This window comes from Apus apus, chromosome Z (genome assembly GCF_020740795.1).
Source record: "Apus apus isolate bApuApu2 chromosome Z, bApuApu2.pri.cur, whole genome shotgun sequence".
Taxonomy (NCBI): Eukaryota; Metazoa; Chordata; class Aves; order Apodiformes; family Apodidae; genus Apus; species Apus apus.
Genome location: NC_067312.1, coordinates 64,321,335 through 64,345,851, shown reverse-complemented (window position 1 = coordinate 64,345,851; position 24,517 = coordinate 64,321,335). Strand labels below are relative to the sequence as shown.

General features: G+C 36.7%; 1 protein-coding gene across 4 annotated transcripts in view; it reads right to left on the bottom strand.

Moving 5' to 3' along the window:
* HOOK3 (hook microtubule tethering protein 3) overlaps positions 1-24,517 on the bottom strand; it is an 88,865-nt gene that overhangs the window by 15,806 nt on the left and 48,542 nt on the right. For 3 of the 4 annotated variants that reach the window (XM_051642390.1, XM_051642391.1, XM_051642392.1), the window contains 11 exons: positions 23,189-23,251; positions 21,667-21,750; positions 20,369-20,532; positions 17,871-18,011; positions 16,207-16,408; positions 12,808-12,918; positions 9,818-9,905; positions 9,158-9,227; positions 6,960-7,100; positions 5,794-5,881; positions 288-322 (listed from right to left, as the gene is read on the bottom strand). In XM_051642390.1, coding sequence (XP_051498350.1) covers positions 288-322; positions 5,794-5,881; positions 6,960-7,100; positions 9,158-9,227; positions 9,818-9,905; positions 12,808-12,918; positions 16,207-16,408; positions 17,871-18,011; positions 20,369-20,532; positions 21,667-21,750; positions 23,189-23,251 — 1,187 coding nt within the window. Of the gene's footprint in view, positions 1-287; positions 323-722; positions 1,111-5,793; positions 5,882-6,959; positions 7,101-9,157; positions 9,228-9,817; positions 9,906-12,807; positions 12,919-16,206; positions 16,409-17,870; positions 18,012-20,368; positions 20,533-21,666; positions 21,751-23,188; positions 23,252-24,517 lie in introns of those variants that run through there. The other variant, XM_051642393.1, reaches the window with a different exon arrangement.

Here is a 24,517-nt window from a genome sequence, read left to right as displayed (position 1 = left end):
GAACAAAATTAGGTACTCCTCCTGTGTAAAGATCTACACAATGTTAAGCAAAGTTTTCTCTATCACCACAAACTGATGGCTCCTTCATCACTCTTACTGCTTTCAAAGGTTTTCTATGAGATGAAAACAGTATCTGAACAGTAGATTCCCAAACATTCCCATGTTAAATAAATTCTCTTAGCTGCATTATTTTCCAGATGCGTGATTAATGATTGTCTGCCTTCCATACCATATGGAAAACATATAATTTTCAAATGGCAAACAAAACAGGCAAACAAAATACTTACAGATGTTCTTCAAGCTTCTTTTTCAGAAGAACTGACTAAAACAGAAAGTTCAAAGTTATTATGGAGCTTTAACATAATTTAAAAACATATAATTTTGACCTATTAATCAAAATCCAACTTTTTATTTGACTCAGTTTTAGATCACAAGTGCAAAGCCATCCTCTGGTAGCTATGCTTCCCTCTGCATCTGTGTTACTTTCCTGAAATTAGAGCTTTCCCAAACTTAACATTTTAAGAATATTTATCCAGGAACTAGATCAATAAAAGCAAGATCCATAAATGAAAGAATTCTATGGCACTTGTTTTAATTTCTTCAGTAGTTTTATAATTAGACAATAAATTAATCTGAAATCAAGAAGTGCAGCAAAATTTGTCAGAGAGCTGTCTACCAATATTGCAAGGCAATATGTGTGAAGACATAGCAAATCCATTGAAGTAAATTCCTGTCCCCATAGAATCTAGAGCGAGTAGAGTGTTTCTGACCAGAGTGTATCAGAAATTTTACCTTATTTCTGTTTCTTCTCTTTATTGATTACAGATACATTAAAAATATCATACAACTTACAGTGTTCCACTTTCTAGTTAAATGACATTTATATAAGCTCTTTGAATAAAAGCTTCAAAGTAAATTTTACTTTAATTTTAAACTCACTTCATACAATGTGAGCATCTTCCCCCAAAAAACCCAACAAATACATGTCTATAAACTGAAAGTAGTGTTAAGTAAATAGAAAGCCATACTCACAATAGCCTTGAGCAGAAGCCCATGCCAAGAAACAGAGATGACATTAGTATAAAGCAAAACAGCAGCCAACAGAAGAAACTATTTAGAAAGTCATGAACAGAAATAGTTAAAGCTATGCATTTTTTCACGCCATGTGCATTTTTCTCCTCTGTGCTCATCAGCAGTTTCACCCTATAACATTTTCTAAAACATATCACTAAAAAAATATATATAAAACCCGTAAAGAAGCACATCTGTAAATAATTTTATTTAAACCAGAATTTCAAAGGACAGCAAATGCTGTTTTGAAAAGTAAATTTAAAAGAAAAATAATACAAGTAACAAAACAGCAGAAAATATGCAGTCTGTTGGGCTACAACCAAAATTAGGAAATGCATATGGTTCTGTGGAGTGATTCTGGATTGTGTTAATGCCACAATGATTGAAAACAAGACAAAAGTAGAACATTTAAATCAGAAACTCCCTTACTGGTTTGTACTTATCCAGTACAAATCACATGGGAGGTCTAAAATGTGACTGATAGTTCAGAACACCATTGAAATGTCAGATAAAAATCAACAAAATTCCTACATTTATTTTTTTTTTTCCAATGGTCTTTCAACAGAAGTTTAGACATCTGGCCAACAAAGACCAACCATGTGCATCCAAAAAAGCTTTTTGCTTTTTTACAGTGTAAATATTTCAAAATATTGTCTTTGATCATATTCCTGAGTAACGTTTTTTCATTATTTCAAAGTTGGATTTTCTGGGATGGAAAAACAAGCCAGCATGACTCTACCGACTTCAGAGTCAGAAACCTGTAGCAGCTAAGGATCTGCAGTTTTTTTACCATGTGGCTTTTTTCTTTTAAAGTCCTCTGAACAACTGCAGCAACAACACCTTTTTGGTAACAAAAAATGTTTGTATGCATCTTTCTTGGCCAGTCAGCACTTGACCTGGCTCCATCACTTATGTCTGATCATTTAGGGGACTACTGGTTGGTTTGGACAAGAAAGGGAAAGGTTGGTAGCAGTGCCCATTTTCCTAAAGTAAGAAATTAAAAACTAAGCTCAGCTTTGCTTTTGCCATCCTTGTGTTGCACTTGGGTTTAGCTTGGAACAGACACAACTACTTATCAACAGTGATTCCACTGGAATATTTTCATATATATTACGTGCATAGCACCAGCTTTGTTGTGGGAGTAACCACTCTTGCATCTAGACAGATCAAACATTCTCACAAGCAAGAAACTAACAATGATAAACAGCACACACAATTAAAAGAAGCAGGGCTGAGTTAACCCAGAGTGATTTACCCAAGACACAAGATTAGGAAAAAGAATAAAAGCTAAAATGTGTGATTTTAGTCACCCAAAGTTCCCACATATACTTGTGACAAAGCAGATCAATTTAAATAAGTTACTCTAAAAATGGATGTGCAAACATTACTTTTTCAAAGGCAGATATCCAAATCCTCTGCCCCTAACATGTATTTACCATAATTGTTGTTCTCTTGTAGGAAGACAGTCTCCCAAAAGAAAATCCCAATTAAGAAAAAAAAAAGTTTTACCTAATTTTTAAGCTAGTTTTACATTTCACTTAATTCAAGCATTTTATCTCTTCATAATAGAATAATATTCTATAAGTATAAAAATTAGCAAAGGCACACTCGATATTTTGTTTTTTCCTCCCACTGCTAAAAAGTTCCACCTAAAGAATAACAGAAAAAAAATACTTATTATGGCTTGATTTTGGAAAACAAGTATCCCCCGCCAGTATTTCATGGCTATCGTTTCTTTCCATCAAAAAAACCTACAGAAACTGGTTATTTTTGTTGGAAATTTCTTTCATACTAAAAAAAGCCAAAGGAATGGGTCTGTCCCCCTTTTAAAGAAGAAGTTTAGTTTTGTTCTGTTTGTTAAGGCCGCAAACAGATGGAGCTTTAGCTTGAGCTTAAGCTAACTTAGCAGGGTGAGAGAAACTGTGGCACATTGCTTGAGCAAATTGCTTTGTAAGACAGGTAAGGCTGTGAGAAGATAACAAAAGTTACAAACCACACCATGAAGGATGTTCAGATTCCAAAAATGCCAAAAGTAGTTACAGAATCATGTAATAGTTTGCGTTGGAAGGGATCTTTAAATGTCATCTAGTCCAACATCCCCCCACAACGAGCAGGAGCATCTTCAGCTACATCAGGTTGCTCACAGACCCCTCCAACCTGACCTTGAATGTTTCCAGGGATGGGGCATCGATCACCTATTTGGGCAACCTGTTCCAGTGTGTCACCAAACAAGCAAAGTTAACTTCACAGTTAACCAAACTGGTAACAGAAGTTTTGGAACCTTTCAGGGAGGTACCAAGTCAGGAGGACTTAGTAACTGTATCTGGAACACTATATAAGGCCAAGATTGCATATGTAACAGTAGGAGAAACACCAGATTTGCCATGGATTTAGCAAGACTAGGTCCAGTGGAGTCAGACCGACTAAAGGCAGGTTGTTTATGTAAGAAGGGATTAGGACAGAGGAAGGGAGAACAAAGGTGACAATAGAGAGTGATAATAAGGCATGCAAATGATGTATTGGAAGCTGTTCAGGGTACCTGTTGAGCAGCACTACACATGACCACTGCCATTCTGGAGGACAATAAATCAAACCTGCTATTCTGACCACACTAGGCATATCTGGGCTGATTCTGTAGCACAGAAGACTAGGGTAAGGGGTCCTTTCCCTGCCTAACAAGGTAACAGCCAGGATAGACTAATCATGCATCCCAACAGGATGTGGCAGTGATCACTACAAATGGCAATGATCTGTTCCTAATACACATCTTCCATTGCACTTCAATACAAAATCAAAACTGCTTCTCCATGTGGACCTCAGCAATCAGCATGTATCATTGCAATGATACTTGCCTCAGTTAGGATAGTGATTTTACTAATTTTTGGCTAAGCCTAAAAATTACTTCAACTTTGAAACTAAACAAAACTAAAAGAACAACAACAATAAGTTTCTGGACTGACTACAAACAGCATCTTCAGTTTTCTGTATTGAACATATTTACAATATAAGTAAAAAAAAATACAGATTTCAGTGCATGGTTGCAAAAAAGCAGTGAAAAACAGAGGAACCATGCTGAAAATAATGCATAAATGAACTGTATGCCATGTGTCTTCTTACCCTTATTCTCATGCTCCTGAAGAATCACTATTTTTGCAAGAATAACTCAGGTGGTACCAACACAAATTCCATCTACTTGAGCAGCTGGGTTTAACTTTGCTCTGCTTTGTGTGGGAGATGCATGATTGTCCATACCTTCAGAGGTTCTTATAGACTCCATACTTATCTGAGTCTACACTCTCTCTTTCGCTTCTTTAAGAGTAAATGAAATGCTGCTACACACCAAACTCAGCAATACAGGCCATGGAATTAGTGCCTATAAATCACCACTGGCATGTTCAGCCCTACACAGGAGCCAGGAATGCAGAAACTGCATCATGAACTTGGCAGCTGTGCTTAAACAAGGGCTGCTTGGCACACACAGCTTTGCTGTTAATGGAATCATCTCAGATGATGTCTACATAGGCTGCAACCAGTCCTGTAAATGAGCTGCAGACATGCCCTAAATTACTGCTCAAACCAAAGCCTCAAAAAGGGACACAATTCAAATTGCAGTAAATAAAGCTGAACTCAGTTAGACAGGCACCATTTCTGACAATATCTGAGAATAATTTTTTCATATTTCTGCTCACTCTGAAAATCTAATTTTGGCCAATAACAAAGACAACAAAGAATGTATTAGAATCATGTAACAGTATGGACCTACTTTAAAACGCATTCTAAAACACATTCTAAGTTATTTAGGAAAATTATCTTAGTTGAAAACAACTAGATGTTTTACTTTCATATAGTTTATTCTGAAAATGAAAAGGATAAGCTAAATTAAACACATTCTTATATGAAAATAAGCGGCTAGTAAAAGCTTCCACTGTTTTATATAAATTAGTTAAAACAAACCCACAAAAATAGAAAGCAACATATTACAACTTGTTGCCAATTAGCAACACAATACACTGAGATTGTGAGTATACACTGTGAACGTACGTACAGTCCTGAAAATCACTGTTTTCAAGAAAGTTCTAGAGCTTCTTCTCTCAAATACAGGAGAAGGCAAACACAATTTTAGAGTGGAAGACTGAAAGTTGTTTTCCACATTAACTCTGTCACAACGTGCATTCTTACATTAAAAATAGTTAATCCTGCATATAGAAACAGAAAATGTTGCATTGTTTTGAGGATCTAATTATTTTACTTTTTTGCTTGTTTGTTTTGGCCTGCCTGGCATCTTATATTACAAGATACATACACATACACAATTACAGAGCTTCCTCTGGCAGGAAAGGCCTTAACTTTCATTAAGAAAACTAAACCAAATTTAACTTCAGATGCTTTATTAAGACATGGAGAATTAACATTTTCTTAATTCCCTACAAAACTCTCTAATTAAATAACTTTGACACCACATCTGCTATTGGAACAGAAAAAATTAATTAAATAAAACATATTTCACACCTTCTCTACACATGATAATTTTCTTTTCTAGACAAATGTCTTACTTTGTCTTACATCCTACTTTGAGAAGCACAATTTAGTAATAAGATGGTATGAGCAAATGTGTAAAACTCTCAGAAATCTCTAATTTATTTTACATGTTTTTTACAAAAAGTTGAAAGCTTCGAAAATGGTAACTACTTGAATGTAAGTCTCATGAACATTTCTACTTACATCTTCAGCTTTTGAACCTTGATCCTGCAAGGATTTTTGCAGCTCTTCAACCTGGGACTGCACTTCAAGAAGTCTCTGATTTACCAGTCTAGGAAAGAGATTTTATATTGTTTTTACAGGAAAAAAAACAACAACTTTCAGGTCATCTACACAAGATATTTTATTCACATAAAATTTACAACAGTAGATAAAACATACAGTATTTCCAGAGATTATAGCTTGTAGTAATCCAGAACATTCTGATACTCATGCAACACAACATAAATGCATGTATTAATAATTTCTCTATACATGAAACAGACTATCTGTCAGTCAGTTCTACTATATGAGAGCTACTAGCTTACTGCTTTTACACAGCCACAGATTCCTACAAACCCGTGGCTTGGAAGGGATCTCGGGAGGTTGCCTAAATCCAACCTCCTTCTTAAAGCAGGTACACTTACAACAGATCGCTGGGAACCACCTCCTATAGAGATTTGGACATCTTTAAGTATGGATGTCTGACAATCACTTTGTGCCTTTTTTCTAGAGCCCAGAAATTACCCCAAGAATGTTTTTTTCCCTTGCATTTAGTCAGAATTTCACCATTCTCCGTATTATGCCTGCTGCCCTTTGCCCTTCCACTGTCAATCTCTAAGATGCATCTAGCTCTGTCTTCTTAACACCTTTCAATCAGATAGATGTGGATCACAGTATTACCTCCTCTATGCCACCTTTTTCTTTGGCCTGAACAAAGCCAGATCTCATATTTTTCTTGTACTGGGGAATCCAAACTTGTATGCTGTGTCCAGTATGTTCTTATATTTAGATGAAATTTAATGTGTTTCAATTTCTGCCCACTGCCTATAGCCATGTTTCTGGGCATCACTGAGCAGACTCTAGCTCCACCTCCGTTAGACATCCCACCCAATATTTATAAAAATTGACAAGACCTGCCCTGTGCCTTCTCTTTTCTGGGCTACACAGTCTCTATCCCTCAGACTCTCCTAATGTGAAATATGCTGCAGCCCTGTAATGACTTACGTTCTTGTGGCCGTTCACTGGACTGATTCCAGTAACTCTTTCTTGTACCAAGGAGGTGAGTATTGGACACAGTACAGTAAAAAATATATGGCATTGTGGCACTGTTAGAAAAGTCAATTGAAACAGAAGACTGAACTTCTTACCTGTTTTCTGTCTCCAATTCATTCTTCCGTAAGTTTGCATCATCAAGAAGGCTCTGCAACAAGGCAATCTTTTCATTGTCAGAACCTTCTTGGTTCAACTTTAACATCTTGTTCTCATGCTGAAGGCGAATGAGTTTCTCCCTAAACACACAAAATACAATTTTGCAGAAAAAAGTATGTCAATCTCTATAAAAAGGAAAACAGTTTACCACAGGAGTTGTAAATATAATGTAAAGATCATCTTTACCTAGTTAAGGGAGAGAAGTGAAACAACAATAATGTTCTCAAACCCCCAAATATAAGCCTGATTTAAAGGAGCTGTAACTGTAGAAAGCACAACACAAGATAATTGCCTAAGCACCCCTACTGGATCTCAACAGATTTACAGGTAGAATGTGGAGAATGCAAAGCTCGGTGCCAAGTGTTAAGGGAGGTTGTCATCTCAGTTGTTACTGAACTGCTGCATGAACCTGGGCAAGTACTGTGTCCAGTTCCAGAGCCCCCAACAGAAGTAGAACATGGACCTGCTGTAGTGAGTCCAAAGGAGGGCCACAAAGATGATCAGAGGGCTGGAGCACTTCTCCTATGAAGACAGGCTGAATTTTTCAACCTATAGAAGAGAAGGCTCTGGGAAGCCCTAATAGCAGCCTTCCAGTAACTGAAGGGGGCCTACAGGAAAGCTGGGGAGGGACTTAATACAAGGGCAGGTAACGACAGGACAAGTGTTAGTGGCTTTAAACTGGAAGAGAGTAGATTTATGTTAGACATTAGCAAGAAAATATTGACTGTGAGGGTGGTGAGGCACAGGCACAGGTTGCCCAGGGAAGTTGTGGATGCCCCCTCCCTTGAAGTGTTCAAGGACAGATTAGGTGGGAATCTGAGCAACCTGGTCTAGGGGGAGATGTCCCTACCTACGGCAGGGTGATTGGAACTAGATCATCTTTAAAGTTCCTTCCAAACCATTCTATGATTAGTTTGGGCAAGTTGAAAACTGCTTTACATAAGTGACTTGACTTAGCATTAGTAGTTGGACCAATAAGGCCTTAGGCTGCATTTCTAATTAAACTTCAGCTGAACTCCTGTGATTCAGCCTTAGTTAAACTTCTACTCTACCACCTGGAATAATACTGAAAAAAGACTTAGACAATGAGATAATTACGCAAAATTCTCTTATACAATGGTAAGATGGATTAACCTAAACTTTAACAGTCCAGTTTCTCCAACTTAAGAATTATCCTGCTGAGAAGTAACTGGAGGATAGTGAAGGCAAATTGTCCTGACAAAAAGTGACCGATGGTGAACAGAGACTCTCAGAGGAGGTAGAAACAATCAGAAAGGGAAGATGTAATCACCATGGAAGAAAACTGGATGAACAGTTGTGTGCACATCACATTAACAACGCACTTGGTTATTTATGACATTTAGGGTTCTGTCTCACATAATCATGTGGAAGGTTTATGCAGTAAGTCTGTACTTCAAGAACACTGATTCAAAATGTTTTGTTGTTTCCAAACAACATTGCTTTTGTAGCAAGAGTAAATCTTGCAGCAGCATAGCTAGAAAAAACCCAAATATTTTCTATTATTAGCTTTCTAGACAGATATTATTTTACTACTGAACAGTATGTTTTGATCCATATTGAGCTTTCCAAGTATTAAAATACTGTATCAGTGTTGGTAGAGATAAAAGATTTCCTGAAGACCAACTTTTGAGATGCGATTCTCTCAAAACTTGGACCATACTGGCAAAGCTAAACACAGCCTGCAACATCTTAAAACACATTGATTTTCAGCTCTGCCACTGTTGTTCTTCATTTTAATAGGTTGTAATATTTGCTATGATACAAAATGGAATTTATAATCAACTCTTCCTTTTACAAGTTTAGTACTTTTTTTTCCTTAGGCAACAACAGATTATTGTTACAAGAGTTTTTGTCTGTTAATGTACGTAAAAGCTGCAGATATATGAACCCTCTGCAGGAAGAGACACAATGTGAGGATAAAGAGGATTTTTGTTTTCCTATGTTTTTTTGGAGCACAATACAAACTCAAGAGGTCAACTGAATTTTGTCTTAAACAGAAGAGCTCCTGTTGTACAGAAATCCAAAACATCAGTCATAGAAACTTTCTAACACTGAAAGGTAACAAGCCTATGGGTAAACTGTAAATGTTAGTAAACCAAACCACACATTAGCTTACTTTATTTCAGGAGTAACAATTTCTGCTGCTAAACTGTCTGAAGACTCTTGACTTCCCAGAGGCATCAATCCTGGGTTAAGAAAAGCAAAAACTTAGCAAACAGACCAGTAACTTTATTTAAAAGACCAGAAGTAACCACTGTTACAGAAGCTTGCCATTTAAGAGTAATGCTAGAGAACGGAAAATGATAAAAAGGCTACAATGAGACAGGCAAGCCTGATTTCATTTGAAGAATAATCATTATTTCTGTCTTCATTCTGATGAGGTAATTTTATGGTGGATTTTCTGCTCATTAGCTTATCTAAGAACTTCAAAGCTGTGCAACATTGCATATAGAAATAAACTGCAACATGTGAAACATCATACATGTAAGAAAACTTAGTATTTCTCTAAAGAAAATTATTTCAATACACAGAAAAAAGAAATATGTTATAAAAATATCAAACTGGGGAGGAGACTAAAATTTCTGATTGCCTGAAATAATGTTTGGAGTTTTCAAATGCTTACCAAGTTGTCAACAGCTGAAGCAGCAGTTTTTCACTGCTGATCTTACAGGAGCTTAAATTTATTCTGTGATAAATGAAAGTGCATTCAACACCCTCCAAAAAAGTATTGTAAACTTTAGAAGAGATGCATTTAATCTTCTTACTTGTCCTTTACCTGTTGTGGTGAGTTGACCCTCCTGAGCTTGTACACATCTAAGCTCTTCAATGGTTTCTTTCAGAGAATCTCTTTCTGTTCTTAATCTCTGAATTAGAAAGAGAATGAGTATCAGCCTTGGCAGTACAAACCCATCTTTAACTGTACAGAAGTTGCCAGAAGACACAGCCTTCAACACTTTGAAAATAATTTAATGCAACTCCAGAAATTATTTTCAAATGAAGATACCTCAATCTATTTCATAAGAGAATACACATAAATATGATATATTCCACATGAAAAATGATTTTTTGAGAAGGGTTGCTGCTCTGTCTTACACTTATGGGGGCAGCAATTTCAGGGTATAAGCTTATAAAATCAAGATATTAGTGACACAAAGTTCCGGTTCCAGGTAGTAAACAGCACTCACTGGCGCCCACTCAGCCTCCTCCTTTTCCCCTCATCGGGGCTGATTCCAAGGGAAAGGAAAGTGAATTAAGAGACCGTAACTTTCCCTCACTGACAAACCAAGTTTTAGCCAGGAGTGAAATGAAAGGCCAGCAAGTACACAGTCAACACAACAAACAAAACTCATTATTTTTTTTGGTCTTCTAATAGTGAAAGTGTGAGCAGCATTTCCATATTCCCTTCCTCCTGTTTGCCAGCTGGCCTTCCATTCACCAGCATCTTAGTTACAGAAGAAAAACAGTTGCTTGAGGCAAAGAGAACTGAAGAACAGGACTGGACCATCTTGGGATTTAGACAAAGGCACTCTTCAGTAGCATCAGGCTTATACTCGCCCAATTTGGCAAAAGTCCCCTTTGGGCAAAAAATGAGAACTACAGGTAGCACTAACTTTTTGTCCAGAAGGTTGCCAAGATTCAAAAATGAAAGGAGAAGATGGCAACTATGTAAGATCTAAGTTTCAGTTTGCTCCAAAATCACGTGTCCAGTATTGCTAAAAGGTCCAGGACAGACTTCAGCTCTGCGTAAGTATGGAGCTGTGTCATCCAACACCTCCTTGCACTTCATCATATTAACAGTTTGATTCAGAGATATTTTATATTTCAGCATAAATGGATCTAGGACTTTAAATCACTTTGGAAAAGAACATTCTGGTGAGGTGTGACAGAGGCTTCTGTTGTATTTCTGAATCCTGCAAGGTGAGCTCTGTTGAAACTGGCAGACTAATCTGAATGAAGTGCACATTCCTTTAACACTGAAAGTAATTTCACAAACTCCACAGGTGAAAAACTTTTTTACCATAAATGCTACAGAAGAAGAGCCACACAGACAAGTGCTCAAATTCAGCTGCTAAAAGCAAGGATTCTGCAGTCTGCTACAAGTAAGCCAGAAAACTTCACATTGATTCATCAAATGTCAGAATATTTTAATGTATAGAAAAAGCTCTTGGGCTTCACTTGTAAACTACAGAAAAAATCAACCTGTCAAGTTATCTTAGTACTTATCACACACCACACCACAGAGGTAAAATTCCAAGCTACATAGCTGAAGATACCAAACAAACTACCACACTTCACCAGAATGTAACAACAAATTGAATTTCGGTAACTGTTCCCAAAATACAGCTGACAACACTATTGTAGCTTGTGATCTGTGGTGAGCAACATTACTGATATGTATGTGACAACAGGGAACAGAAGAAGTAACACAGGTAGTAAATAATTAAATGTTGAGAGACTTCAGCTGTAATCTACTTCTCATCAATGCATATCCATTCAAAATAATGTATTAAACAACAGCATCCGCCCCCAAAAAATGCTGTTTTCCAGGGGGCAATACAGAAAACTATACAACAATGGCCTGCAATTCAGATCCTTTGTGCAAGAAGAAATGGTCCACCAAGCAATGGGTAAGCCACAGACACAACATTGCCATTGTTAAACATAATAAAAATGTGAAAATAAACTTGAAATAAAGAGCAGAAGAGAAAGCCAAAAGCACAGTACGAATACAGCTACTATGGACATTCCAATCTGAACTGAAGGAGAGATGGAAGTGGTATCAAAGTAATATGTCTGTAATAGTTTGGAAATTTAATAAAATATAGAGATCAGAGGCCTATGAACAGAAAATAGCAGAAAATTTTCATTTAAATGCTATTTAAGTGTAGGGACTGGAAATTATGGAAACAGCTGGACAGGAAATACTACTATTAAGGGAAAAGCCTACACAGATTCTGACTGAAGGATAAATGGACCTGTACTTAAAACAAGCCTAAGAAATTGCTAACTCAAAGTGCCAGCCTTGGTTTGAGGTAGTCTGAGGCACCTTCATATACATTCCTAATAAACAAGCGAAAATAAAAGAGGTGAGAAATAATAGTGTACAAGAGATGCATGAACGATCCATTTTGGAAAGAGAGGACAGAGCAATTAATTGCAGAATCACTAACAGCAAATGATAGAGAGGAACGGGATAGACAGGCTTCCATCCTCTGTGTTCCATGTTGGCAGTACTAGTTTCTAGTTGGATTAACAAAGAGCCATCATAAAAGGGGAGATCACCACAACTGACACGTCCCCCTCTTACACAACTCCTAAGCCTTTTATTACAGTACCCATAACTCCACAAAGAGAAACATGCTGGTACCTCAAAGAATGCTTTATAAAAAAAGCAGCAGGAGTTTAGTTCTAGACTCACACTGCAGAAAACCTGTTTTAAAAAGTTTTTCAGAACAGATTACAATTATCCTGGTGATTACTAACCTTCTCATGGTCAAGGAACAACTTCAGGTCCCAAATATGAAGGCTTTTCCTCTCAAAAATAGGCTGCATATGTTTTTGTACAGTCACTTTATTCCCTGCTGTACAGCTTTGAGGTTTAAAAAGGATCTTGTACACAAACATTAGAAAATTTTAAGTGAAAAAATACTTCCTAATTTAAAAAGCTTACTGTAAATGTCTAACTATAATTACCATATTACTGTGTTATAAAAGATGCAAAGTTGCTATCGCTACTATAAAAAAAAATAACACCTTGGCACTTACATCTTTTTCTTTTTGGAGGCTGTCTACTTTTTCTTTCAGTCGTTTGCATTCATAATCTAATTTATCAGCTTTCTTGGATTCTTCAGATAACCTGTTTTGTAGTTCAACTGCCTGTGAGAACAAGAATCAATAATTTGTCTGCAAATATTAGTATTAAAAATAAAATACACAAGACAAAGTCGCCAATTACCATGCACCGGGAGTCATGTTGCAAACAAGTGAAATAGTTGCCTATAGGACATACTAAAAACTGCTTTCACCAGTTTTTTTGTGTTTCAGCAAAATCAACAGCATTCAACAGCATTAGGTCTTAGCACAAGCAAAGGAAGCAAAAACCGTGAAGTATTTTCAGTACATCTAAAAACAAGAATTTAAGTGAAAAGTATAGTTTACAGAAAAATAACTATATAGTTCTATGGATCAAAGAGCTTAGGAAAAGCAGAAAAATTCTGCTTCTGAGAAGCCTAGGAAAAAGAAAACTATGAAGAAAGCCAATTAGCTATACCTTTTGTTAACTCTTTTGTTAACTCACAAGCCTCACTCAGAATTCAGCCACCAGTTTGTGAAGTCAGGTAATGTTTCTTAACCTGAGATTTTGCTTATATTTTTCTAACAGACTATTATAAAGATACAGCCCCAGGCTCATAAACAGTTTTCTTCAGAAGGAAACACTGCTAACAAAGTCACATGTAGATTTTCAGCTACGGATCACTAGAGAGCTTTTAAATTGAAATGGATACAAATCTGAGTGGAAACATCAGTGAATGTGAGGCAAATCAGTGAAGTCTTGCAATTTTTAAAACTCTCGGCCTTTACTAACAAAGGCTAATTTCCAGAACATTAGAAAAGCTCATAGTGCAGAGAGCATGGAAGTAAGAAAGCTGAAAGAGACTGACCTCCAAACACAAAAGCTTAATGATGACTCAGCTAAAGACATACAGATTCTTCTGAAGCTATTAATAAGAAAGCTTTTTCTTAGCTTTTACTTTACACAGAAAGTAGTTAACTTAAAATTGTGAAGCAAAGCAGTAGCCATACTTACTTTAAGACTGAGTAGTGGTTCTAATTACCTTTGCTTTTCAAGGTGTATAGATAGAGCAAAATAACTATCAGACCTAAAAATCTGTGTGGTCTTAAGTCTCAGGGAAGGATTTTGCGTTGTTCTTAAATTAAAGGCTGCAAAAAAAGCACAGGCCTGCCATTTCTGAGATTATCAGTTTTAAAGAAAACTGTATCAAAAAGTTAGATATGAAAATATTTCATTTCTCAGAGGTGACATCCATTACTGGGACTATCAGAATGACTGCAGGTGTAAAAAAAACCAAACCAAACAAAAGCAGATCACGCATGACTGTGCCCCCACTTGCAAAATAGGTATATCTTCATCTCTAATGGAAATAAATGCATAAATGTTTGTAATCACTCATGCTATGGTAATGGTATGCAGAAAAATGCAGCAGGAAATAAACTGTCTTGAATCAGGACTTGGGAGTGTACAGAAAGATATACAACTACATGGTAATGCAAAAGAATAAAAAAATAATGAACCGCCATCACATTTGCTGAGCATTATCTGACATGTGGAATGAGTAAAGCAGGAATCTTGCAGCAAAGAAAAGCAAGACATACTGGTAAAATATATCAATGCACAAGCACAAAGGGGCTGAATTAAAATTACAAAAAATAATCCTGGAATCCTGGAATCTTCACATTTCAATTCTTCATGCTGCAATAAAAAGAAACTGCTGGGTGGGGTGAATATGCAATTTCCTTGCCAGTCACTACAGGAGTTTGAATCAGGCGCTTTTAATCGCACAACACAGAGCGTCTAAGCTGGAAAAATAACTCCTCTGATGGCATCATCATGAGTGGATGGATTCTTCACACACCAGAAAATACACATTCCACTACAAGGCACACTAATGCTCAGCAGTGACATAACATCAAAATTTTATACCTGGCTTAATGGATATAGCACAATTTCAGATTCCCAGAAATTAATTTTGTGATAGATCATGATTCACAGACAGGTCTCAAAAGGATCCCAGTCTTACAGACACTGAAAGCAAACACACCATCTGTCCATTTTGAGACACTGTAGCTAGGTGCAGAAAACTCACATGTGTCACAATACACCTGAGGTTTATTCTAGTCTCAGCCAGCAGAACACTTTTGTACAAATTAACAGTTCCACAGACATTATATCCTACCCAGAGCACACAGGAAATTCTGAAGAAAAGGAGGAATACTCTTGCAGCAGAAATTATGGGATTGCCCCTTCCAAAAGCTTTATTGTCAGTGCAATAAGAATGATCAGATGCAGATGGTAAGGTTACACAACTATATCACATCAACTACTCAAGAGAGTGAAATATTTGTTGCCAATAAACATGATACTACACGTGTGTGAAAGACCATTGCTTTCTACATTTACTTTTCCCTTTGACTGTCTGTTATTTCAGCATTTTTCTTGTCCAAGTTATCTTTTTTTCTCGTGGAATCATTTGGATGATACTTAAAATTAGCACAGAGAGGCTTCAGCTAGATGTCTTAACACCTAAGATGGTCAGATGCAGAAGAGCAACGACATGTTTTAGACATAGATTGCTGCTGGACTGGCAGTGTCATCAGTGGTTGTTTCTATATTTTTATTCTACTGTAAGCTGAAAAAGGATCCCTGTGCCGTGACCATTTGATCTTATAAGCAGGCAGAAACACAGAGCAAGAACTACTGCTTTAACACTGGCCCGGTAACAAGAATCCCAGAATGATGTCATGTCAATGCAATGTAGAAGTAGCGAGAAAATGAAGCACATCTTCCAACGTTACAGAAACAGGATCATATTGCACTTTGATAAACAGGGGGATAAACAGATGCCTTTCATTCCAGAGAGTGCTTGTGACACACTCCATACTCTGCTGCTTGCATATAAACAACAGGGATTATATGTGTCCTCCACTTTCATAACTAGTCAAATTCAGACACAGAGGACAAACCACGACCTTAAAAAAGGAGGTCACTTAGCCACAGGAATAACTTAGCTCAGCTGTGGTGTGTTTCTCAGCGCTGGAAGTGAAAAGTGGATACTTTTTCCTAAAGAAGAGGCTCTAATTCAAGCCCCACTACTGAATATGAATTAGGACCTATTTCAGAAAAAAAACCTTAAGATGTGTTAATTTTTTTTAAAGTAAAAAATACTGCTTATTGGCAAACTAACGTAAACTTGAAAGAATTATAGGAGTTGCAAAAAAGGAAGATGAAGGTAGTACTTACAAAACATGTTTATCAAGGAGCTGTCTGTTCATAATTTCTTTTTTACCTTGAGGTAGGAGCCATTTTACGAAGAGAAAGTGTTGAACAATACAGAGAACTGTTGCACTGATGATGCTTGTTCTTACCTGTCTCTTGTATGTTTCCAGCTGACTGCGTGCTGCGTTGGCTTTCCGTAGTTCTTCTTCCAGGCTCACAGTATTTTGCATGTACATTGTGTTCTTCTCTTCTAAGAGTTTCACTTGCCGTCGCAAATCACCCAGATCTTCCAGTTTCTTTTTGTATGACTCTACCTGGCTTTCTAACTTGGCAACTTTATCAGAAGAATGCCTGAAGGGACAGATTTGTATAAAATTTGTACTCTGAAAATTAATGAAATGCCCTGAAGCTTCCTCAGTATTCTGCCTTAATGCAGAAGATGTTCTAAGATATCATGGATAGAACAAGAAAGTAATAATCTCCTCCTATTACTAATGTTTTCACTTTTAAACTGATTCTCTACCATAACTATTTGTCAACTCAAAGAATTGCTGATGGAATTTAGACACTATTACTCTTCCTAATACAGTCTCCTTACCTGCTTCAAATCTTAGAATAATAGAGCACCATCACTCATTTCCTCTCAACCCTAAATCAATTCCCACTCCTGCATTTTACAAGGGTAAAGAATAACATTTTCTGCCTTTCAATTTGTTTTAATGATAGCCAGAAATAAAACTGTAAAGATCCATCTCCTGGGCAGCATATACATGGTGACAGAGAAGTACAGTAACAGCTTTGGAGCCTGACTCCTTTTAAAAAAAAAGTAAAAATTAAACAGCAAGCTCCATTCATAACATTTCAGAGTTTTTTCAATCCACCTGGTGCACTGCCAGGACACCAACAGCACTCACCCCCAACCACCCACACCCCTGGTACTATTACTGTCCCCAGGTTTGTTTAGAACCAACTGATTAGCAAACTCAAATTTCCTATGAAATCTGGAGAATCCTCCAATGAACTAAATCAGTTTATGGGACACTGGGACAAGGCGAATCTCCTTTATCCCTGGCGAAGGGCAGAGCCTCTCTCTGGGACAAGAAATTCACCTCTAAACCCATGCTGAACTCACATTTTATGAAATTACGCAGCCTGATGGGCTCTTCCCTGATATTAATGGCAGGTAAAAAGCTGTTGGTGAATTAGAAAAGGCACTATTAAAATAATCCTTGCTAGACTTGCTAGAAAGAGTGATACAGGTGGGTAGTGGGTAACTGTTCTGAATAATCCATGGCAACAAGATGCCACCACTGAAGGACTATACAAAAGCAGCTGCCCCGCCTATAAATCTCTAGCATAATCAAATCATGACAACTTTGGGTGCTAAAATCCAGTGGAACAGAGAACTATAAGAGAGGTTGTTCATATTAGCATTCAATGATTAACCAGAAGTGCCACCCTAACTGTAAATAATACAGACTCAGGAAAGGGTCTAGATGCCTGATAAGAACATATGTCCAAGTCATGATGAAGGTGTGTAGAGAATACTTGAGAGACTTGTTATGACCGTAAGATGGAGTAAGATTGCTAAGGTTACTAATAGTTATTTATTAGGTACCTGATAAATAGCTAATTGACTTCAGCAGAATTTTGTGGTCGTCTGTGTACTTAACTGGAGGATTCAAAAGCTGGGATTGAGAAAGTATTTATATTTATTATCAACATTATTTAAACAAAAGCTAATGAAGACTAAGTACACAAATTATATGGATTAAAAGTTAATTTAAAAAAGGGTTAATGAAAGAGTGTTTACCTGAGTACATCTATCTCATCCTTCAAAGATTGAGCCTCCTCTGCCAATGTAGTAAGTTCTTCTGTTTGTTGTCTCAATTCAGCAATTTCCTTTTCTAGTTCTTCACAGCGTATTCGATAGTCATCTTTGGCAGCTTCTAATCTGTAGAAATGAAGTAAAACAGAAAATATTTTCTTAGCTTTAGCCACAGTTTTCTTCCTCATCATCCTCTCTAAAACACACAAAATGGCTTTCTAGTGCAGTGAAGGAGAACAGCAGCCCAATATGCATACTGAAAGCTGTAGAAGCAGATTGACTTTTTTGATGCTCCCAGTTTGACATCAGTCTTTCTGTTTAAAAGATCCCAAGGTAATGTATGCCCTCAGAAAGACAAATCCAGAGGTTTTTTTCTGTCATAGTAATTTCTCACAAAGGAAGCTCAAGCAGAAATTTTCACCTTTTTTTTTTTTTATCTTGGGTCATACAGGGTTTGAAGATGACATCTTTATCCTAAGACTTTGTTCACCTGTTCAACTCCTATACAACCTCGACAATATTGACCTCATTGTCAAGAAGTGCTAAATGCTGCAAAGGTCTTACAAAGGTAGATTTATTTATTTATTAACTTACTTGCTTATAAAGAACCTGTGCCTGCCCAGTACCTCTGAACAACAAAGTCACACATTCAGTTATCTAGTTAGCATGTAAAGAACTCAGGCTAAAGTTTCTGGAGTGAACTACTTACATACAGTATACACAGGCAAAGCTGCATTAAAACAACAAAGAGAAAATCTGTCAAACTGTTTTGAATGGTTGGAAGAGGACACAACCTGGAACATGAAGACCTACTGTGATTTTGATCAGAAATTAAAATAAAAACAACCCAGAAAAGAAGGTATGAACATGCAATCAATCAAGCAAGCAATCAATAAAAATCCACTAATTCAAGGAGTCCAGAAACAATCTCCAAAAAAGAATGGAGACAAGAGGCAGTCAATAGGTCATCTAAACTATACAACAAAGATTTGAATTTTGATAGGCCGGAACTGTCAATGGATATAAAGAGGCAAGACAGGAGAAAAATTGCTGTAACACCCTGGGCATCAGTTAATCTGTACTTATGTCCTGTTTGGTCAGGTAGAACTTGAGAAGGAACACACACAATCACCATTAGAAACTACATGCCATGAAGACAGAGGAAGGAGATAAAGGAGGTTAGAAGATGAGTCTCACATGTGAAAAGGGTTTAGAAGGACCTTCAGAACCTGAAACTAGAGTAACAGGCAGTGCAGATTTTGTGTGTGGGGAGAAAACCTGTTCAGACAGGAATTTGTATTAGACTCAGGTAGGAGCCATTCCAGCCCATGGAGATGAATAAAGACAGATAAAAGGGGACATCAAAGAACTACATGGTAATGTATAGAAAGAAGAAAACCAGGTGCTAGCTGCAGTGAAAGAGAAACACTGAACATCTACCAGGAAATGGAAGGGAGAGAGTGTGTCTGAACACACAGGAAAGAGAATTTGCAAGAAGTGGAAAAAATGCTAGAAGAGGCAAAAAGGAAAGTCACCTGGCAGTTGATGTAAGAATTAGAAAACGGCAACCAGAAGAGGACAGAAAAAAAGAGAAAAACTAGCAGTGTAAAGAAATAGTGTAGTTTCACCCACAAAGGACAGGGAACAAGAATGAAAAGATGATGGTGAAGTGGAACAGCTTTCTTCAGCCGAATAGCTTTACACAGCCTGAAAGCAACAGCCAAAAGGACCAGGAAGGGTATTTAAAGAGGAACTGTATTTCCACGTGTTAAGGAAAGGCAAATGAAGAGCAGAGCTCACTTGCAGATAACTTCCATCTTTTAGACATGAAACAGTTTGTTTTCCAACTCAGAGAAGTACATGCTTTGCTCTACAATAACACCAACTGTTGCACTGCCTATAGCAAACTTTCAGCTAGGAATTCCTACATCTTAAAAATACAATCAGAACAGTATACATAAAGGAAAGCATGCTACTTTTCATTCATGCCGATTTTTAAGAATATGGGTGAAATTACTATATACAAACAATTTCAAATATTTTCACAAAGAGAGACAAGTACACAGCATTTCGGCATTAAGAAAGTATGCTTTTTTATGCTGGACCCTGCAAAGTGGTACATCATAAAACTTTATGTTACTACTGTGGTTATCACAGAATTATTCAGGTTGAAAAAGACCTTTAAGATCATCAAGTTCAACCTGCTCTACCATGTTCACCCCTAAACCATATCCCAAAGCACCACATCTATATGACCTTTAAACACATCCAGGATGGTGACTCAACCACCTCTCTGGGCAGCCTGTTCCAATGCCTGACAACTCTTTCAGAGAAAAATTTTTTCCTTATGTCCAGTCTTAACCTCCCTTCGTGTAGTTTTATACCAGCCATTATACTAATTCATAACTGCCAGCAGAACCAGAAGAATAAAAATAATAGCTGTTGCCAGCTACAAACAATCTAATCAAGTGTGGCTTTTCTACCTGAATGTTTCCTCTTGGAGTTGTTCTAGTTGTGTTTGCAGCTGCAAATGCCTACGACCTGCAGGGCTATTGGGATCTTCAATAGAATCAGATTGATTTAAACGTTCCATCAAAATCTGGTTCTCAGCGAGTAAGCTGCTTTTCTCCTCCTGGAGGGCTGCAACCTGTTGTAACATAAGCATAAACTGGAATAACTGAGCTGTCCAGCTACAGAGAGTAACTGGGGTTTTTTGTGTGTATAATAAAGCATCAACATAACTCACAAATGGAAACACACAGGCTTCAGTAATAACATTTCACCAGAATATACTGTAACATTAATAGGTATTCAATTACTATACAATGTAACCAATGTATTGCAACATTAGGGGAGGACTTCCTACACAGAAAACGGAACTATTTTTTAACTGTATTTTGCACAAGTATTTGAAGTCTTAGTTCTTACAGGAGATAACTTCATTATAATAAAGTCTGCATACTTTCCTATCAAACAAATAAAACTAGCCCTCCACAGTGAGGCTTTTAAAACTGATTTCTAAGAGAAACTATGTCAGTCAACCCCATCGACTATCCAATGGCTAGGATCCTATCTAGGATGGCTGTGCCCTTCCTAGATTTTTTTTTTTTTTCATCAAGTACTCAAGCAGACCTGAAACAGGAACATAGTCCTAAAAATTACTCAGTTTCCACCAATGTTGTGCAAAAAGAGTCTTTACTGAAAAGAACCCAAAGTGCTGCAACTCAAACAACAGCTGAAGCATGGGTTCACACACTATTAAATAATACAGAATTAACATGTAGGAGAAGAAGGGGAAGAGACAGAATGTCAACATCAAGTAGGGTTCCAATGGCAATGCCTTTTGAGGCTCCCACTTAACACTCCTGATGTTTTCTGGGTGAAATATGCTTGATTTACAGTAAGGCTTAGTCTAAATTCACACACAGCTGATAGACTACAGTAACTTCTAATTGGAATTTAGCTCTTAAAAGAAGCTTTTACAGCAGAATATCCTCTATTAGTTCTTTCATGTAAGAGTCGAACCACACAGCTCAACCTCTTCCTTCCCAAATAAAGAAAACTTCTATTAGTATGAATCAGCTTAGTACCAGCAACATTGCATCAAGGTAAGAAAACAATGACATTCACTCTGCTAACATAGGTAAAGCAAAATTATTGTGTAATTTTAATCTCCCTTTTAAAACTTATGTTTCAATACCATACGTCTTGTTTTCAACTGCCTAAAAATTAACACCTCTTTCCCACTTCAAAATTAGTATGTACAACGTAGCAAACCTACCTGCATATCTAACTCATGACATCTCTGGGCAATTTCTTCTTTTGTTGCTAGTGCTTCATTTAATTCTTCTGTAGTTTTCTTCAGCTACCATAAACAACAACGTTATACTTTCATCACTGTCTGTGAAGTGTCTTAAAATATTACATGACTGCAAAATTATTTTTACATTTAGGTAACATATTAATTTTTTTAAAACTGTAGCAATTCCAGCCTCATAAATAATAAAAAATCAGGTATTGTTACTGTTTAGTTTGTGTGACAGTAAAAAGTAAAGTTACCTAAAAGTAGTATTTGGTCTTACAAAGATACATTAGAATTATCACATCTAATCCATAAATTGAGTAAAAAGAATCCTGAAGAACTTGGGTCTGAAGAACTCATCAGGTCTGTACACTGAAAAAATTGTCAACACCACTTTTCTTTACAGATGCGAAGACTGCATAATTTCAGTTTGCAATCTACTTTTCAAATACAGACAGGACTGGGAAGTGGAATACAGGGAATGGACACTTTGGGTAAAATTTTTCTAGTCACTGGAAGCTACTCTTACTACATAACAGGAAGACAACTAACACAATGAGGGAGAAGCCTACCCTTTTGAAAAAGGGCACTGAATCTTGTAAGCAGTTGGAAATACCCAGATACTTCCCTTCAAAGGCTTCATGTTCAAAGACACATCTCTTTCAAGTTGGTATATGAATGCAGTTAAGATAACATAGAAAACACAGCTACAAGAAAATTTGCCTCATAAAACAGGCACATGCATATCATGTTTATACAGATGGCGGTATTTATTATAATTTATGATTAATTTTAGATGGCTTTCTCAAACAGCATTTATTATGTCTTACTTTTTCAAGCTTATTTCTCAAGGACCTGTTGACATAAGAAAAAAATTAATCCCATCTGCCAGAACTGATCTACTTCTGCAGACAACACATGATGGAGGAACACCAGGAACACCACTGTACCATACTTCTTTTCAATTAAAAAACCCCCAAAACTAAGAAAGTAGGACAGTGGTAGGAAGAGGTTAAGCTAGTATAAAAACAATTTGGTCCGCATATTCTTTAAATATAATAGGGAAGGATTCTCTTTGAACACTTTCCTTACTTATTTTCACAGTTCTCAGGACTGGTTTAAGGATTTTTGAATGACATCTATGGGTTTTTTTTAAACTGGTTTTGGAAGTAGGTGCTGACAAAAATAATTTTAATCACATGCTACACATTTTTTGGTGCTTCCTCCTCAATACCCAAAGATTTACATCAGTTTGCAGCTTTGCTATAATATGTCATACAGTTAAACTTCCCAAAATGATTTTTTCTCTCCTTTAAATACAGAAAATAGGCAAACTATAATGCAAAAGGACTCGAAATACTGAAACTTAGTTTTTCACTCGTTATTTGACTTTCAAACAAAACCCTTTCACAAAGAGAAAAAACAGACTTCTTAATAAAGCAAAATTACTGGGCACTGATGTGCTACGAGAGAAGGAAAAGAAACATCTAATCTTAGATACCTGCCGATCAAGGTCAACGTAAGCATCATTTCCAACAGAGACGGGAGACTCTTTACTCATCAACTGCAATTAGATTACAATAGATTAGAAAAAGTAAGGATCTACTTTTATGTTAAAAGCTAAGCTTCACTGAAATACCAAGCTTTTAGAAGTTCCAATCTCACTTAATTCTGAAGTTTTTAACTTCATTTTTTATATCATATATTCAGAAACAATTGCAGAAAGAAATCTTCAGAATTCACAATATTTAAAGCACTGTAAAAGAAATTTTATAAAATCTCTTCCTTCTGAAAATGCACATTCTGTATCTATGATAAAACCAACAGCACACTCAGTTTAGTGTTTTACTTAAGTGGCACTGGAATGACAGTAACTATCAACATACCATGCAAGACCTGCCTTTATTTGTTCTCTCTCATTGGTTTTTTGATCACCTGGAAGTTCACATTAATTTATTTACTTACTTAGCGAAAACTAGGGACATATCTAGCTGAGCTAATTGTGCAAAACAGAGATGATAAAAATTCCTGTTCTGGAGTTGACTGCAACTTGAAAATTTAAAAGCAAAGTTTATAGAAAGTATTCCTGATATGAATATTACAATTCCTGGTATACTAACCTATTTTATTGCAGGAATGGCTGGTAGTGATTTTAAACTAGAAAATGTAACTTTCAGTGATGACATTTTAAAACAAAAACAAAAGGAAAGAAAAACAAACAAACAAAAAAAAGGGGGAGCCCTCCAAATTGACTGATGTGCTTATCAAAAGATACAAAGCTGGTAAAAAAGTAAGTTTTCATTCAGTAACCCACTAAAAAGCTACACAGGTAGTTAAAAGTTACATCAAGTATAATAGAAGTTGGAGCCCAGAAACTTCCTCCCACCCACCTCCAGCAAAAATGAACAGTCTTCCAAATAAGAAATTTGTACCTAACTCAAAAGGCAGCATTACAGAGCCACACTGATTGTTTCTGTCATCCTGCCTAAGCACAAAATGTTTTACAAGTTCCCCAGTGACACAGTTCATGGAAGTTACAATCAAAAAGGCCCTATCCTAACTAAAATCAGGATAAGATTTCTTTTCTAAGGCCTCCTGTACAGCCTGGTTACTCTGTCCAGAGACTGGACTTCTGTTCTTTCTTCCAGAAAGCAGTGCTTTTGCATTACTTTTCATTAGCAAAGCTCCATGGATACACAGCACAGCATTTTGATTTCTTCTCCATCGTTCTTGTTTATAACATTATACGCAAAGGAAAATCTCTGTTTGACACTCAGATAACTGAAATACTTATACACTTATATTTCTCTCCCTTTCCCCACGTCCTTAA